We start from the raw sequence: 19,959 nt of genomic DNA on the forward strand, positions 1-19,959 counted from the left end.
CAAAATTGCCATGAGGTACCACATCACACCAGTCAGAATGGCCATCATTAATAAGTCCACAAATAAATGCTGGAGGGGGTGTGCAGAAAAGGGAATGTAAAGGGAATTCCTGTTGGTGGGAGTATAAATTGGTACAACCATTATGGAAACCAGTATGGAGGTACCTTAGAAAACTAAACATAGATCTACCATATGACCCAGCAATCCCACTCTTGGGCATATATCTGGACAAAACTTTCCTTGAAAAAGACATATGCACATGTTCATTGCAGCACTGTTCACAGTAGCCAAGACATGGAAACAACCTAAATGTCCGTTGACAGATGATTGGATTTAGAAGATATGGTATATATACACAACGGAATACTACTCAGCCATAAAAAAGAACAAAATAATGCCATTTGCAGTAACATGGATGGAAGTAGAGACACTCATACTAAGTGAAGTAAGTCAGAAAGAGAAAGACAAATACCATATGCTATCACTTACATCTGAAGTCTAGTATATGGCACAGATGAACCTTTCCACAGAAAAGAAAATCCTGGACATGGAGAACAGACTTGTAGTTGCCAAGGGGAAGGGTGACAGAGTGGGATGGACTGGGAATTTGGGGTTCATAGATGCAAACTATTCCATTTGGAATGGATAAGCAATGAGATCCTGCTGTATAGCACTGGCAACTCTGTCACTTATGATTGAGCCTGATAATGTGAGAAAAAAAATGTATACATATATCTGTAACTGGGTCACTTTGCTGTACAGTATAAAATTGACAGAACACTGTAAACCAGCTATAATGGAAAAAATAAAAATTGTTGCAAATGGACAAAAATATAGTAAAATATCTTCTATCTTTGGGGAATATGAGAATATAGGATTTGGTAGTTGATCCTTAAACCAAATATCATATAACTAATGATAAATGCAACTCAAATTATAAGGAAATGGTTATAATGAACTATTCTCAGGAATGACTATTTTGAGGGACACGAAAAAATTTAGGTCAAGTTGATATTGTTTCTAAATTGTAAAAATCATCAATAATGCTAGAAGATTGTACTAGAGTTGTTTCTCATGTCTTGTCAAGAAGATGGGTATAGGAGTTCTCTTGTGGTGCAGTTGAGTAAGGACCTGGTGTTTTCACTCCTGTGGCTCAGGTCACTGCAGGTTCAAACCCAGGCTGGGAACTTTTACATGCCATGGGTGCACCCCCCAAAAAGAAGATGGTACATTTAAATTTTACTTCAAATGAGACTTTTTAAATTGTTACAGAGTTAAAAAAATTACTCTGTAAAATTTCATCCATTGTGCTATTATTTTAGAAATAATTTTTTTGAATTTAAACCTATAGAAATGGGACGCCGGTCATCAGATACTGAAGAAGAAAGCAGAAGCAAGAGAAAAAAGAAGCACCGTAGACGATCTTCTTCAAGTAGTTCTTCAGATAGTAGAACATACAGCCGAAAGAAAGGTGGAAGGAAATCAAGGTCAAAGTCAAGATCTTGGTCCAGAGATCTTCAGCCTCGCTCACATTCTTATGATAGAAGGTGATTTTCATAATTTTACTAACCCAGTAATAAAAGTAACATTCTTTAGAGTTTGTATGTTTTTATATTTTTACTTTTGTGGGGTAAAGCATTTTCCTTTTAGTAGTTATATATTTATGAGTGTTGAGTCACAACCTGAAGTTCTTTGTTTTTTTCCCCAGGCCCAGCCCATGAGTCTTCATGCTTTGTCTATTCTTTGTAGACAAGTAGATATAAACTGGTATAGTTCTCATACCATATTATCTGATAATATTTGGAGGGATTGTACATTGCTTAAGACTCCTACTGCTTACTTAGTAGCTGATCCAATATCTAAATTATGAGTCAGTCATCTGACTATTCAAGAGGAATAACATTTTATTTATATTTGCTTCTAAGAAGGAGTGAGATATAGTAAAAATAAGATGATTATTTAGAATCTAGATGATTTCTCCTTAATTCCCATATCAGTTTTTTTTATAGCTATAATACTTGGTTGTATATTTTTTCAGACGCAGGCATCGATCAAGCAGTAGTTCTTCTTATGGATCTAGAAGAAAACGAAGTCGAAGTCGTTCAAGGGGTCGAGGGAAATCCTATAGAGTTCAGAGGTCTAGGTCAAAAAGCAGAACAAGAAGGTATGCCATATCAGATATTTATTGCTTTGTAACAAACTCCCCAAATTTAGTGACTTAAAGCAGCAGTCATTTATTTTTTTCACAATTTTAACAATATTGACTGAGCTCAGCTAGCAGTTCTTCTGCTAGTCTTATCCATGGTTACTTATGTGGTTGTCGTTACCTGATGGCTTGACTGAAATTGGATGATCCATGTGGCCTCATTCATGTATCTGGTGTTTGGTGCTAGTTATTGACTGTTGACTGGAGGTGCTTTAGTTTCTTTGTGGCTTCTCATCCTCCGTGAGAACTGGCTGGACTTTTTCACATGATAGAGGAAGTATTTCAGGCAGATAAGAACAGAAGCTGAAAAGTTTCTTAAGGTCTAGCCTCTAAATTCATATGTTAAAATTCCCAACTCCAAATGCAACTGTGTTTGGAGATAGGGTCTTTTTGGAGGTAATAAAGTTAAATGAGGTCATAAGGGTGGGGCTCTAATCCAGTGGGGCTGCTGGCCTTATAAGAAGAAGGAGAGACACATCTTTCTGTCTTTGAGCATGCACTCAGAGGAAGGGCCATGTGAGGACACAGTTAAAAGATGGCCATCTACAAACCAGGAAAAGAGCTCTTATTTGGAACCAGATCAGCTAGCATATTGATCTTGGCCTTACAGCCTCTGTGAGGCATATATTTCTGTTGTTTAAGCTGCCCAATTTGTGGTATTAGTCTGCAGCTCAAGCATACTAACACCTGGTGTCACTCCACCTGCATTTTCTGGCTGTGCTCAAGGACCAGTAATATAGAGCATAGCCTCTTTGGAGAGAGCTGTGAATTATGGGTAATGCTAGAAAATACTGTTAAATAGGATGGGGACCACGGTATGGAGAGACTTGATGAAAGTAGATATTCAGAAGTTATTGAAAGTTTTGGAGCAGAAGAATATTAGGATAAAAACAGCATTTTAGGAAGATTGGTTTCTTTTCTCTGCTTAGTTTTTCATACTATTAGGCTCTAGTTGTGGGGATATATTAGCAGCTTGATTTTATTATCTAGGCATAAAATTCTATAAATCTCTCTGAATCTAAAGTTGGATAATAGCAGTAAAGTCCAGATGTTTAGCTTTTCTGGCCTTGTATTATTTGGCCTCAGCCTCTTCTCCTTTGTACATACTCAACATATAAGCAAGCCAATCTGTGTTATATGCCTTTGTTCTCCATACATATCTCTGAGGTTCTAGCTTTGTTTCTTTGAGCATGCTCTTTCTTTCAGTTTCTTATATTATCTCTACTTTGATAAGTTTTCCTATCTTTTAATGTTCCATTCTACTTAACCTCTAATTTTCTTCTTAAGTCCTTTTTTGATTTGTACCTTTTCACTCCCAAGTCAAATTTATTTATTTATTTATTTATTTGGGCCATACCCTGAGGCATATGCAGGTTCCCAGGCTAGGGATCGAATCAGAGCTAGAGCCACTGGCCTACACCACAGCCATAGTAATGCCAGATCTGAGCCGTGTCTGTGACTTACATCACAGCTCATGGCAATGCTCCTTAACCCACTGAGCAAGGTCAGGGATCGAAGCTGCATCCTCATGGTTACTAGTCAGATTGATTTCTGCTGAGCCACAATGGGATCTCCCCCAAGTCAAATTTAGTCCATTCTTTCTTTGACCTACCATCACAGTTGGTTCCTGATTTGTAGCAGTTATATTATGAATATTATGTTCTTGTTATTCTCATGTATTATAAACTCTTACAGGGGAATCACTTGCTTGGTAAACATGCCTTGATTGAATGATTAATTGGGAAAATGAAATTAGCTGGTGAACTTATTTTTGTAGCAAGGAGAAGTTTTATTATTTTGTTGAATCATAGAAGCAAATGATGTATTGATTTGTCTAAAAAGATACCAATTACCAGAAAACAAATTCAATTGAAATTTCCTATCAGTTGCAGGTTCAGCCCCTGGCGTTGATCAGTGGGTTAAGGATCTGGTGTTGCTGTGAGCTGTGGTGTAGGTCGCAGACACAGCTCGGATCTGGTGTGGCTGTGGCTGTTGCTGTGGCTTTTAGCTGTAGCTCCGATCAGACCCTTAGCCTGGGAACCTCCATATGCCATGGGTGCGGCCCTAAAAAGCGAAAAAAAAAAAAAAAATTTCCTGTCAGAACAGAAATAATTACCCATGTTTTCATTTGTTTTGTTTTATTTTGTAGAGTACTTTCACATACATTTTATCAGTCAGTCACAGTTTGATTAGGAAAATACAAGCCACTTAGTTCCAAGCATCAGGGTTTTAACATGGGCAGTTAAAGATTCGTATAACCTTTGGAAGGGCTCAGGGAATTAGGCAAGGTATTCTGATTATTTTAGCCTGAAGCATGGAAACTAGTTGTTTTCTCAGAAGCCGCTGGAAGTACTAAGAACTCTCTGTAGCACCGAAGTGGTTGGTTCTCAAGAAACTACTTACCTAGAAGCTGCTTCTTTACCCAAGTATCCCCTGCCTATATCTGCCGCCAAAGGGGAATATGGAAACGTTAATTTTTTCTCTCTTGAGTTGCTAGGAAGACCTTAAAATCAATGGCAGTGATGTATCATCAGCAGCAAACTATCTAGTGCACATGCATTTTACTAAATGTTTTGAGTTTTGTAACTGTCAGGCTGTCACGCAGAGTAATACCTTCATTTTGCAAATGAGGAAACAAGTTCAGAGTTCAATCAAAATGGCAACTACTCAGCCATTGCATCGACACTTCTGTGTTTAACTGCAATAAGTAAATAATCTAGAGACACTGATAAGTCCTAAATTTTGAGAAAACACTTTATCCATGTTCTATACATGGTATTATTTTGGAAAATGTATTTTAGGAATCTATTCCTTACAATGTTTAAATTGAGTTTCTAGGTTAATCTTGTAACAAGAAAATTGAACAACTCATTCCTTGAACAGTTTAGTTTTTTAAGGCTTTACTTAAATAGAGAAGATATAAGTACATTCATTCCTCAGTATCCACAGGGGAGTGATTCCAGGACCTGTTATAGATAACCAGAATCTGAGGATGCTCAAGTCCTATAGTTGGCCTTCCGTATTCATGGTCCAGCATCTATGTATTCAGTCATCTGTGGATCATGTAGAAGTGTAATATTTATTGGAAAAAAATCCGCTTTATAAGTGGACCCTCACGTTTCAAACCTATGTTGTTCCAGGGTTAACTGTAGTGAGTTTTTCAAAGAAAAAAGTACTGTGCGATTCTAAATGTAGAGGTTTGTTGTTAATGATCTGTTCTTTTTTTTTTTTCTTTTTCTTTGTTGACTGTCACACGCATATGGAGTTCCCAGGCCAGGGATCAGATCTGAGCTGCAGTTTCGACCTATGCCACTACTGTGACAATACCGGATCCTTTAATCCACTGTGCCTGGCTGGGGATCAAACCTGTATCCTGGCGCTGCAGAGGTGCCACCAATCTCGTTGTGCCACAGTGGAAACTCCTGATCTGTCCTTTTTCATAGAAAAGAATGAATTCAGTCATGGAAAGTCATATACTTTCAGAAAACCTTGTTGTTACATGTCTAAAAAATAGTTGAAAGGTGAAGCATGTTTTGGGGATGGCAGGACTGAGGGAAATCAAATGCGTGAGGTCTATTGCAAGTTTTCATGGCTAAGTTATAGAATAATTATATGATGATGTTTTTTAATATATTTTTATGTTCTCAAAGTTGTGACATGTATCAGATTACTTTCTTTTGCAACTGTGAGAAACCTACTATTATTCACAGTATTTATTTATTTCCTCAATTCTAGAAAACACAGAAGTTGTTAGAGAATTACTGATATGTACCACTGTGAAAGACAAACTCAGTTTGATATTTTTTATGATTATTTTTGTCTTTACTCTAGGGTGTTTGGTTTTCCTCCCCACTTTATTATGGTTAGTTTCTTTGAAGAGCTAGGTTTGTCTCTCTTTATACTTCATTAAGTTTTTAAAAAATTTTTTGTTGTAGTTGATTTACAGTATTCTTTCAATTTCTGCTGTACAGCAAAGTGATCCAGTTTTACATACATATACATGCTTTTTCTCACATTATCCTCCATCATGTTCTATCACAAGTGATCTGATATAGTTCCTGTGCTATACAGCAGAATCTCATTGCTTATCCATTCCAGATGCAATAGTTTGCATCTACTAACCCCAGACTCCCAGTCCCTCCCACTTCCTCCCCCTCCCTCTTGGCAACCACAAGTCTGTTCTCCATGTCCATGAGTTTGTTTCTTTTCTGTAAATAAGTTCATTTGTGCCGTATATTAGATTCCAGATATGTGATGCCATATGATATTTGTCTTTCTCTTTTTGACTGACTTCACTTAGTATGAGAGTTTCTGTTTCTATCCATGTTGCTGGAAATGGCATTATATTGTCTCTTTTATGGCTGAGTAGTATTCCATTGTGTATTTGTACCACATCTTCTTAATCCATTCATCTGTCGATGGACATTTAGGTTGTTTTCATGTCTTGGGTGTTGTGAATAGTGCTGCAATGGACATAGGGGTGCGTGTATCTTTTTTCAATGAAAACCTTGTCTGGATATATATGGCCCAGGAGTGAGATTGCTGGTCATTAAGTTTTTTTTTAAATCCCCCTAAGTTTTAAAATTGTATTTACATATTAATTCCCCTGCCTTTATTTTAGTATGTGAAATATTAATGTGGTTACAGACAGCACTATAAAAGGTATAGACAGACAAGTTATCACTCCCTTTTCTCCCTTCTGTCCTGTTACTAACCACATATTAGTTTGTGTTTTGGCTTTCTTCTGTTTTCTTTTCTTCCTTTTCTTTTTCTTTTCTTTGTTGCACCAACGGCATGTGGAAGTTCCTGGACCAGGGATGGAACCCACGACACAGCTGTAACCAGAGACATAGGAGTGACAACACCAGGTCATTAACCCATTGTGCCACCAGGGAACTCCTCTGTTTCTTTTAAAACAAACTGCTGGTTGTATCAATGGCATTCTGTAGATAATCTTTTGCACTTTGCTTTTTCTGTTTACTAATATGTCCTGATAATCACTGTATCAATTAATAGTAATCTTACTCATTTTTTATAGCTGCTTATTGTACTTCATTGTATGGATATATCATAATTTGTCTAGCCAGTTTCCTAGATATAGACCTTAAGATATTGCCAATATTTTACAGTTACTAAAAAGCTGTCATGAATAACCTGGTGCATGAGTATTTTTGTATTGTTGGTGGTGTATCTTTAGGAAAAATGCCTAAAAGTGGGATTGTTGGATCAAAAGGAAAATAAGTTTGGAATTTTGTTAGAAATCACCAAATTATTATCAGTAATGTAAAAGAATTCTTTTTTCTCACAGCTTCACCAATATAATGTGTCTTTTAATTTATTTTTTAATTTTTAAAAATTTTTTAATTGAAATTAATTTTTTTTACTAATTATGGTTAGGTTTTTTTTTTTTTTTAAATTGGGGTATAGTTGACTTGCAATGTAGTTGACTTGCAATATTATATTTGTTTCAGTTGTAAAACATAGTGATTTTTTTCTCATACTTTTTATACAAAATGATTATCATACAAAGTTATGACAATATCACTGACTATATTTCCTATGTTGTGTTACATTCCCTTACTTACTACTCTTAATCTCCTTTACCTATTTCAGTCATCCTCTTCTCTCTTCTCCCCTATCTCTCTCCCCATTAGCAACCATCAGAGGGTTGGTTGTATGTGAATCTGTTTCTGTTTTGTTATGTCAGTTCATTTGTTTTGTTTTTTAGATTCTACATATAGTGAAATCATATGTATCTTTTTTTTTCTGACTTATTTCACTTAGCATAATACCTTTTAGGTTTATCCAGGTTTTTACTTAGTGGCAAAATTTTGCTTTTTTTAAATGACAGAGGAATAGTTTGTTGTATATATGTATGTAATTTCCTTTATTTATTCATCTATACATGAACTCTTAGGTTGTTTCCATATCTTGGCTATTGTAAATAATGTTGCAGTGAACATGGGTGCATTTATCTTTTCAAATTAGTGTTTTTGTTTTCTTGTAAAAACACCTCCAAATGGAACTGCTGGATTGTATGGTAGTTCTATTTTTAAATTTTTGGAGGAACCCCATAGTACATGTACTAGTTTTCCATAGTACCTGTATTAGTTTTATATACCCACCAATAATGTGCAAGGGTTCCCTTTTCTCCACATCCTCACCAACACTTACTATTTACTGTCTTTTTTTTTCTTTTTACAGTTGCACCTGTGGCAAATGGAAGTTCCCAGCCCAGCGGTCGAATTGGAGCTGTAGCTGCAGCCTGTGCCATAGCAACACTAGATCCAAACTGCATCTGCAGCCTATGCATAGCTTGCTTCAATGCTGGATTCTTAACCCACTGAGTGAGGCCAGAGATCGAACCTGAATCCTCATGAAGACAGCGTTGGGTCCTTAACGTGCTGAGGCATAACAGGAACTCCTATTGTCTTTTTGATTGTAACCATTCTGAGCTGTGAGGTGTGAAGTGATAAATCATTGTGCTTTTTTTTTTTTTTCTTTTTTAAAAATTTTATGTCTGTGCTTGTAGCTTATGGTGATTCCTGGGCCAGGGATTGAAATCTGAGCCTCAGTCCGGCTGTGGCAATGCCGGATCCTTGAACTCAGTGCACCAGGCCAGGGATCAAATTTGTGCCTCCATAGTCACCCAATCCACTGCAGTCGAATTCTTAACTTACTGTGCCACAGTGAGAATTCCTCATTGTGGTTTTGATTTTCCTTTTCCTGATGATTAGTGATGTGGAACATCTTTTCATGTATCTGTTGGTCATTTGTATGTCTTCTTTGGAAAAATGTCTATTTAGGTCCTCTGCCCATTTTGTAATCCAGTTGTTTGTATTTTGATGGTGAGTTATATGAGTTCATTGTATATTTTGGATAGTAACCCATTATCAGATATATCATTTGCATATATCTTTTGTCATTCAGTAGGCTGCCTTTCTGTTTTGTTTATAGTTTCATTTACTTTGCAGAAGCTTTTAGTTTGATGTAGTCTCATTTTTTTTTGTTTTTGCTTTTGATTCCCTTGCCTAAGTAGACATGTCTCTCCAAGTGCTGCTAAGACCAATATCAAAGAGCATACTGCCTTTTTCTTCTAAATGTTTTGTGATTTCAAATCTTACATTTAAGTATTTAATCCATTTTGAGTGTATTTTTGCATAAAGTATTCCAGGTTAATTCTTTAAGAATTTTTTTTTTTTTGGTGGGGGGAGTTCTTGTTGTGGCCTAGCGGGTTAAGAATCAAACTAGCATCCATGAGGATGTGGGTTCAATCCCTGGCCTTGCTCAGTGGGTTAAGGATCTGGTGCTGCCACAAGTTGTGGTGTATGTAGGCTGGTAGCTGCAGCTCCCATTTAACCCCTAGCCTGGGAACTTCCATATGCTGCAAGTGTGGTCCTAAAAAGAAAAAAGATAAAACTAAAAATAAAATTGAGGGAGGGAGCTGCACCCATGGCATGCAGAAGTTTCCAGGCAAGCAGTCAAACGAGCCACAGCTGTAATGAGAGCCATAGCAGTGACAACACTGGATCCTTCATTTACTGAGCCTTGAGGGAAGGCCACCAGTTTGATTCTTTTGCATGTAGTTGTCCAATTTTCCTAGCAACATTTGTTGAAGAGGTTGTCTTTTCCCTATTTTATATCTTACCTTGTTTGTTTTAGATTAATTGCCCATTTAAATATGGGTATATTTCTGGGCTCTCTGTTTGGTTCCATTGATATATTTGTCTGTTTTTGTGCCAGTACCACAGTGTTTTGACTACTATAACTTTGTAGCATTTTTTGAAATCAGGGAGCAAAATACTTCTGGCTTTGTTCTTCTTCTTCTTTTTTTTTTTTTGGTCTTTGTTCTTTTTAGGGTCACACCCACAGCATATGGAGGTTCCCAGGCTAGGGGTCTAATTGGAGTTGTTGCTGCCAGCCTATGCCAGAGCCACAGCAATGCCAGATCTGAGCTGTGTCTGTGACCTACACCATAGCTCACAGCAACGCTGGATCCTTAACCCACTGAGTAAGGCCAGGGATCAAACCCGCAACCTCATGGTTCCTAGTCAGATTCGTTTCTTCTGCGCCATGACGGGACCTCCTGTTCTTCTTTTTCAGAATTGTTTTGGCTATCTGGAGTCTGTTGTGTTTCCATACAAATTTTAGAATTATTTGTTTGGGTTTCCGGGATGGACTGGGGGTTTGGAATTGGCATATGCACACAGAGGAATATGGAACGATCGGCCAACAAGGATCTGCTGTATAGCACATGGAACTCTCCCCTATATTCTGTGATAATTTGTATGGGAAAAGAATCTGAAAGATAATGGTAGTGCATACATGTATACTTGAATCATTCTGTTGTGCAGCAGGAATTACCACAACATTGTAAATCAACTATACTTCAATAAAACTTTAAAAAATGAAAAAAATAAAAAACTAATGGTAGCAGAAGAAATGAAAGTAACTCAAATATATAAAAAAAGAATTGTTTGTTCTAGTTCTTTGAAAAATATCATGGGTATATTGATAGGGATTGCATTATATGCTTTGGAAAAATATCTGTCCTGATCCTTTGTCCATTTTTTTTTCCTATTGATTTCTGTGAGTTTCTCATATACAGTTGGCCTTTGAATGACACAGGTTCGAACTGCAAGGGCCTACTTATAGGTGGGTTTTTTCCCCCAATATATACATACTACAGTACTATAGTATCTGAGTTGGGTTATTTGGTTGAATCCATGGATGGGGATTTGGGGATGTGGAGGACTGAAAGTTTTCAGTGGTTGGGGATGGGGGGAGTTGACACTCCAACCCCCATGTTCTTCAAGAGTTATCTGTATTTTGGATATTAACTTTTAATTAGATATGGGATTTGCAAATGTTTCCTCCCTTTTCATTTTATTGATGTTTTCCTTTGTTGTGCAGAAGCCTTTTCACTTAATGTAGTCCTATTTGTTGAATTTTGTTTTTGTTGCCTCTGCTTTTGGTGTCAAATCCAAAATAATCATGGCCAAGATTGGCGTCAAGGAGATTTTCCTCTACGTTTTCTTCTAGTTTTGTGGTTTTAGGTCTTATGTTAAGTTTTTAATCCATTTTGAGTTGATTTTTGTGTATGATGTAAGATATTGGTCCAGTTTCATTCTTTTACATATGACAGTCCAGTTTTCTCAACATCATTTATTAAAGAGAGTATTCCTTCCTCATTGTATGTTCTTGGCTTCTTTGTTGTAAATTAATTGATGGTATATACATGGGTTTATTTCTGAGCTCTATATTTTGTTCCATTGATCCAACAGACACATATGTCTGTTTTTATGCCAAAACTATATTGTTTTAATGAGTATAGCTTTGTGGTATAGATTCAAATCAGGAAGCATGGTTCCTCTGAATTTGTTCTTCTTTCTTAAGATTGTTTTGGCTATGCAGATTCTTTTGTGTTTCCATAAAAATTTAAGCATTACTTTTTCTAATTTTTGTGAAATTAGAAATTTTTTGTAGTTTTAGTAGGGATTGCATTGAATGTATATATTATTGTGGATTATATGGATTATGTTAATTATATACCCTGATACTTTTATTGTTAGTTTTATTGTTAGTTTTGATCATTTAGGGTTTATCAGATACACTATCATATTGGCTGCAAATAGAAATAATTTTACTTCTTTTCCAATTTTGATCTTTTTTACTTTGTCTTATCTAATTGCATTGGCTTTTACCACCAGTAATATATTGAATGCCAGTGGAGATAGTATACATACATGTCTTTTTCCTGATTTTAGTGTGAATGCCCCTGATGTTTCCCCATTAAGAAATATAGTGGTTCTGGACCTAAAGTATATATATTTTGTCATATTAAGAGAGGCTTATCACTTTTTTCTCAGGAATGGATATTGGGTTTTGTTGAAGTCTTTTTCATTATCATATTTTCCCCCCTTAGATCTATTAAGGAACTAATCTTACATTTCTGGAATAAATTTCAATTGGTCCTGGTCTGGTCTGTCCTTTCCTTTCCTTTTCTTTTTTTCTCTTTTTAGGGCTGTACTTGCAGCATATGGAAGTTCCCAGGCTAGGGGTCGAATTGAAGCTGCAGCTGCTGGCCTATGCCACAGCCACAGCTACAGCTATGCAGTATCCGAGCCATGTCTACATCCTATACTGCAGCTCATGGCAATGGCATATCCTTAACCCACTGGGTGAGGCGAGGGATCCAACCCTTGTCCTCATGGGTACTAGTCAGGTTCATTAATGCTGGGCCACAATGAAAACACCATGTAGTATTTTCTTAATGTGGCATTCTGTTCATTAATTTTTTTTTTTTTAATGTGCCTGTGGCATGTAGAAGTTTCTAGGCTAGGGATTGAACCTGTACCACAGCAGCAACCCAAGCTTCTGCAGTAACAATGCCAGATCTTTACTTAACCTACTGCATGACAAGAGAATTCCCCACTAATTTTTTTTTTTCTTTTTATGGCTGCATATAGAAGTTCCTGGGTTAGGGGTCAAATCAGAGCTGCAATTGTAGGCCTATACCACAGCTGCAGCAACACTGGATCCTTAACCCACTGAGCAAGGCCAGGGATTGAATCTGCATCCTTATGAACACTATGTTGAGTTCTTAACCTGCTGAGCCACAATGGAAACTCCTAATTTTTCAGTTTAGTACTTTTACATTTATAGTCATGTGTGATTTTGGTCTTTTTAAAGATTGGAATGTGGAGTTCCCATTGTAGCTCAGTGGGAACAAATCTGACTAGCATCCATGAGGATGCAGGTTCGATGCCTGGCCTTGCTCAGTGGGATAAGGATCTGGCATTGCCTTGAGCTGTTGTGTAGGTTGCAGATGCAGCTCTGATCTGGTGTTGCTGTGGCTGAGGTGTAGGCCTGTGGCTATAGCTCGGATTTGACCCCTAGCCTGGGAACCTTCACATGCCATGGGTGCAGCCCTAAAAAGACAAAAAAAAAAAATTGGAGTATGGTTGACTTACATAGTTAATTTCAGGTGTGCAGCAAAGTAAATCAGTTATACATATACATATATCTATTCCTTTTCAGATTTTTTTCCCATATAGTTTATTATGCAGTATTGAGTAAATTTCCCTGTGCTATACAGTAAGTTCTTGTTACCCATCTATATATAGTAGTGTGTATATATATATCAATCTCAACCCCCTAGTTTATCCTTCTTCTCCCCCATTTCCCCTTTGGTAAACCTAAGTTTGAGTTTGAAATCTTTGAGTCTGTTTTTATTTTCTAAGTTCCATTGTATCATTTTTATTAGATTCCACATATTAGTGATCTCATAATGCTATTTGTCTTTTTCTGTCTGACTTGCTTCACTTAGTATGATAATTTCTGAGTCCATCCAGAACATTAGTGTGTTCTTTTTTATGGGTGAGTAGTAGTCCATTGTATATATGTACCACACCTTCTTAATCTATTCATCTGTTGATCGTCATTTAGGTTGCTTCCAAGTTTGGCTATTGTAAATAGTGCTGCATTGAACATTGGGGTGCATGCATTTTTTTCTAATTATAGTTTTTTCTATCTGTCTTCTTTGGAGAAATATCTGTTTAGATTTGACCATTTTTTAATTGGATTGTTTGTTTTTTGGTATAAAACTGTATGAGATGTTTCTGCATTTGAAGATTAATCCCTTGTTGGTCATTTCATTTGCAGTGATTTTTTTTCCCACTCTATGGATTATCTTTGCATTTTGGTAATGGTTTCCTTTCTTGTGCAAAAGCTTTTAAGCTTATTTAGGTCCCATTTGATTATTTTTATTTTCATTACTCCAGGAGGTGGATCCAAAAAGTTACTGCTGTGATTTACATCAGAGTGTTCTACCTATGTTTTCTGCTAGGAGTTTTATAGTATCTGGTCTTACATTTAGGCCTTTAGTCCATTTTGAGGTTTGGGTTTTTTTTTAATATTTATTTATTTATTTATCTATTTTTACTGTGTTTATTAAGGTATCATCATTATTCTTGTTTGACACAAAGAAGTGGGAAGTTTTTCTTCATTTTTAGTGCTCTGGAACTATTTGTGGAGTATTGCAGTTATCTGGTATTCAAGGTTTTGATAGATTTGTGAAACCGTCTGGGCCTGGTGCTTTTTCTTTGTTTGTTGAATGGTACATTGATAACTTTATTTCTTCAGCCAAAATTGGTCAGTTTAAACCATATTCCTTATTGGTTTAATTTTACTAAACTGTATTTTTTAAAGTATGTTATCCATTTCATCTATTGAAATTTATTTGCCCAAGATTCTTCAAAATAGTTTAATTTTTTTTCTTTTTCAATGCTCATTTTACTCTTGCCATTTATTATTTCATATGTTTATGTTTTCTCCTTTATTTGATTAAGTTGGGTAGTTGATTGTCTGTTTTATTAATTTAAAAGAAATAATTTTGGTTCCCTGGTAGCTTAGCAGGTTAAAGATCTGATGTTGTCACTGACCAGGAATTTATGCATGCTGTAGGTGCAGACAAAATAAAATAAAATAAATCATCTTGATTATTATTTAGATCTTTTCCTCCATTTTGTACCTTATTAATTCTTGCAGTTATCCTTATTTTCTTCTTTGTGCTTTCTCTGGCTTTCTTTCTTTAAGTGTTTTTAACTGCGAATTTATTTCTATTTGTGCTTAATTTCTACTGATAAAAGTATTTAAGTGTATTTTCTCCTAATCACTGCTTAAAATATATCCTATAGATTTTTTCCAACATATTTTTATGAAAAATTTCAAGCATACAGCAAAATAGAATTTTATAGTAAAGACCCATATACTCACCATCTAGATATTACCATTAACATTTTACTTACCTTATCATATATCTTTCAGTTTATCTATCCTTCTACTAATTTATCCTAATTTTTGATACATTTTCAGTTGCAGACATCAGTAGACTTTCCCCTTAAAAACCTCAGCATATTTATCAGTAAGTAGATTTCAATATTCCTTTCTACATTTTTTCTTTGAAAACAAAAACCTTAATGAAATTCCCTTGTGGGACAGTGGCTTAAGGACCCAGTGTTGCTGCAGCTATGGTGCAGGTTGCAACTATGGCACAAGTTTGATCCCTGGCCTGGCAACTTCCACATGCTACAGGTGCAGTCAAAAAAACTTTGAAATTTTTCTTTGAGGCCAACTTTGTATACATTGAAATGCACGAATTCTCAGTATATACTTGTTGAGTTTTGACACATGCATCTACCTGCCAAGATATATTACCGTATTTCAGAAAGTTTCATCATAATTGTTGCCAGTTAATTCCTGCTTACATTCTCCTAGAGGTAACTACTTTTTTGTCTTTTTTCTACTGTAGTTTTTTATTTATTTATTTTTTGCTTTTTAGGGCTGCACCTGTGGCATATGGAAGTTCCCAGGCTATGGGTTGAATTGGAGCTGCAGCTGCCAGCCTCTGCCACAGCCACAGCACTGCAGGATCTGAGCTGTCTTTGTGACCTACGCCACAGCTCATGGCAGCGCCAGATCTTCAACCCACTATGTGAGGCCAGGGTTTGAACCTGCAACCTCATGGATACTAGTCAGGTTCATTTCTGCTCAGCCATAACAGGAACTCCCTTTCTACTGTTGCTTAGTTTTCATGAGTGTTACAAATTTTTATTCATCATGATCCTTTTTTTTTTCTCCTTTTTTTGGCTGCCCTTGGAAATTTTGGGGCCAGAGCTTGAATCTGAGCCACATCTCTGATCTACACCACAACTGTGGCAATGCTGTATTCTTAACCCATTGTGCCCGGTAGGGAACTGAACCCATGTGGCCTCAAAGTCAATGCCAGATCCTTAACTTGCTGTGCCATAGAGGGAACTCCTCAGCATGATGCTTTTGAGATTCATCCATGTTGTTGTATGTGTCAGTCCATTCATTCTTTTCTATTGTTTTTCATCTTTGCTTTTCTTTCTTTCTTTCTTTCTTCTTTCTTCCTTCCTTCCTTTCTTTTTCTTTCTTTCTTTTCTTTTCTTTTCTTTCTTTCTTTCTTTCTTTTTTTCTTTCTTTCTTTCTCTCCCTCCCTCCCTCTCTCTTTCTCTTTTTTGGCTTCCCTGTGGCATATGGTTTTCCTAGGCCGGGGATCAGATCCAAGCCGCAGTTGTACTTAGGCCACAGCTCTGGCAATGCAGAATCCTTTAGCTCACTGTGCTGGACTGGGAATCTATCCTGTGTCCTGGAGCTCTAGAGATGCTGCCGGTCCTGTTGGGCCATAGTGGGAACTCCCGTTTTTATTTTTGAATAGTGTTTTATTGTATGGATATATCATTTTTTTCTAGAATTTTATGTAGATATATTCATACAGTAGTGATTTTTGCAAGTGGCTTATTTTTTATTACTTTTTTCCTGTTTATTGCTAAATAGTGAATATACTGCAGTACATCTCTTTTCTTGTTTATGGACTCCTGGGCTATTTCTGTGTTTGGCCTTTAGGAATAAAGCTGCTATAAATATTAACTTTGAAAGTCTTTTTGTGGCTATCAATGTTCATTTTTTCTTAAGTGAAAATCTAGTAGTAGAACTCCTTAGTCATAGTGTAGGTGTCTGTTCCACTTTTATGGGAAACAAGTAATTTTCCAAATGGTTTTCCGTAGCTGTATCATTTTATATTCCCACCAGAAATGTAGACATGTTCTAGTTACTTACAAACCCAGCCGCACTTGGTGTGTTAGTCTTATTAATTTTAGCCAAAGTGGTGGCCTTGTAGTGCCACTTCATGGTTTTAATTTGCATTTTTACTTTGTTTATTTATTTTTGTCTTTTCTTTTCCAGGGGCGCTTCTGTGGCATATGGAGGTTCCCAGGCTAGGGACTGAATCAGAGCTGTAGCTGCCAGCCTATGCCAGCTCCACAGCATCGTAGGATCGGAGCCACATCTGCAACCTACACCACAGCTCATGGCAACACCGGATCCTTAACCCACTGAGCAAGTCCAGGGATCGAACCCGCAACCTCATGGTTCCTAGTCAGATTTGTTAACCACTGAGCTATGATGGGAGCTCCCATTAATTTGCATTTTTAATTTTAACTTTTTTGTTGGTATTTGTAGTGTATTCAGATGATTTTTTAGTTGTGGTAAAATATATATAACTTAAAAGTTTTAACAAATTTTCACCGTACATTTCAGTTTTTTTTTTTTTTTTTTTTTTGTCTTTTCTTTTCTAGGGCCACTCCCGTGGCATATGGAGGTTCCCAGGTTAGGGTTCCAATTAGAGCTGTAGCCGCCAGCCTACACCAGAGCCACAGCAATGCGGGATCCGAGCTGTGTCTTCAACCTACACCACAGGTCATGGCAACCCAGGGTCCTTAACCCACTGAGCAAGGCCAGGGATCGAACCTGCAACCTCCTGGTTCCTAGTCAGATTCGTTAACCACTGCGCCACGACGGGAACTCCCATTTCAGTATTGTTAATGGTATGTACATTGTTGTACAAAAGATCTCTAGAACTCTTTCATGTTTCATGACTGAAAGTCTATACCCTTGGAAGAACAACTCTCAGTTTCCTCCTCCTCCCTTCTCCTGGCAGTCACCATTCTACTTTGATTTTTTTCAGACAGCGCATATGTAAGTTGAATCATGCAGTGTTTGTCTTTTTTTGTTTTCTTATTCCTAGCATAGGATCCCAAGTTTCATCTGTATTGTAACATGGGATGGGATTTCCATCTTTTTTAAAGACTGAATAATATTCCATTCTATGTGTATACTATATTTTCTTTATCTGTTTATCCACTGATGGACCGTTATATTGTTTCCACATCTTGAATATAGTGAATAATGCTGCAGTGAATACAGGTGTGCAAATATTTCTTCAATATCCTGTTTTCAGTTCTTTTTGGTTATGTACCTTTAAGTGGGATTGCTGAATCCCCATGATAGTTCTCCCTTTAATTTTTTGAGGAACATCTGTACCATTTTCTACAGCTGTGTACACCATTTTACAGTCTTACTGACAGTGCACAAGGGTTCTAGTTCTCCAAATCCTCACTGACACTTGTTAATTTTTTTCTTTTTTAGGGTCACACCTGTGGCGCATGGAAGTTCCCAGGCTAGGGATTGAACTGGAGCTACAGCTGCCAGCCTATGCCATAGTCACAGCAATTTGGGATTCCAGCCCTGTTTGTGACCTACACCATAGTTCATGGCAATGCCAGATCCTTAACCCACTGAGCGAGGCCAGGGATTGAAACTGTTCGCTCATGGATACTAGCTGGGTTCGTTACTTCTCAGCCACAACAGGAACTCCTAACCGGTATGTTTTTGATTTGCATTTTAATGATGATTTAGTATCATTGGGAATCTTTTCATATTCCTATAAGCCATTTATACCTCTTCTTTGGAGAAATACTTATTTGAATCTTTTGACCAATTTTTAATCTGGTTTTTTTTTTTGTTTATGCATTGTAGGTATTTTAAAATATATTCTGTATATTAACCCCTTATTTGAGGTCTGATTTGCAGACATTTTTCTACTACTTGATAGACTTGTCTTTAAACTTTTTAAATTATTTCCTATATAGATGTTTTAAAGTTTGATGTAGTCTCATTTATCTAATTTTCTTTTTTTTTAAAGCTGTGTTTTTGGTGTCATATGCAAGGAATAAGTAAACATTTCACTGTCATTTCTCCCTTATAGGAGTTTTATAATTTTAGATATCATGTTTAGGTCATTAATCCATTTGAGTTAATATTTATATATGGTGTAAGAAAGGGTCCACCTTCATTCTTTTGCATGTAAGTGTCCAGCATTTATTGAAAAGGCTATCATTTCTCCATTGTGTAGTTAGCCTTTTTTTTTTTTTTTTTTTTTTTTTTGCTATTTTAGGGCCACACCCGCTGCATATTGAGGTTCCTAGGCTGGGGGTCAAATCAGAGCTGTAGCTGTCAGCCTACATCACAGCCACAGCAATTTGGGATCTGAGCCATGTCTGTGACCTACACCACAGCTCACAGCAACGCCAGATCCTTAACCCACTGACTGAGGACAGGGATCGAACCTTTGACCTCATGGATATTAGTCAGGTTTGTTGCCACTGAGCCATGACTGGAACTCCTGTGCAGTCTCATTACCAGTGTTGAAGGTCATTTTACCACATACATGAGTGTTTCTTTCTGGACTCTCTGTTCTCTTCTCTTAGTCTGTATATTTATCTGTATGCCTATATAATACAGTTTTGATTACTGTAGCTTTGTAATATATTTTGAAATCAGGAAGTATGAAGCCTTCAGTCTTGTTCCTTCTCAAAATTGTTTTGGCTTTTTGGGTTCCTTTGAGATTCCATATTAATTCTAGAGTTTTTTTTTTTTTTTTTTCTATTTCTACAGAAAATGCCACCAAAGTTTTGATAGGAACTGCTTTGAATCTATAGATAGCTTTTGTAGTATGGGCTACTACCAACATTTAATAACATTAATTCCTTGCAAGCATTAAACATGAGATGTCTTTCCATTTATTTGTGTCATCTTTAATTTCTCTCAGCAGTGTTTTGTACAAGTCTTTTGCATCCTTGCTTGATTGAGTTTATTCCTAAATTTTTTTTAATGCTGTTGTAAATGAGATTGTTTTCTTATCTTCCTTTTCAGATTGTGCATTGTTAGTATATAGGAATGCAAATTATTTTTGATTGTTGATTCTGAATTTATTCTAACATTTTTTTGGTGTGTATGTGTAATCTTAGGATTTTCTGTAAATAAGAGCATGTCATCTGTAAACAGGTATTACTTCTTCCTTTCCAATTTGGACGCTTTTTTTTTTTTTT

General features: G+C 36.5%; 1 protein-coding gene across 1 annotated transcript in view; it reads left to right on the forward strand.

Moving 5' to 3' along the window:
• The window catches only part of RSRC1 (arginine and serine rich coiled-coil 1), a 439,307-nt gene that overhangs the window by 21,032 nt on the left and 398,316 nt on the right, over positions 1-19,959 (forward strand). Inside the window, exons 4-5 of the mRNA XM_084989968.1 lie at positions 1,352-1,547; positions 2,039-2,164. Of these exons, the coding sequence (XP_084846094.1) occupies positions 1,352-1,547; positions 2,039-2,164 (322 nt within the window). The remainder of the gene's footprint in view (positions 1-1,351; positions 1,548-2,038; positions 2,165-19,959) is intronic.

The sequence above is a fragment of the Sus scrofa genome, chromosome 13 (assembly GCF_054392235.1).
Source record: "Sus scrofa isolate SSC_HxYL_T2T_F1_AM1 chromosome 13, Sscrofa_HxYL_maternal_Yorkshire_Landrace_v2.0, whole genome shotgun sequence".
Taxonomy (NCBI): Eukaryota; Metazoa; Chordata; class Mammalia; order Artiodactyla; family Suidae; genus Sus; species Sus scrofa.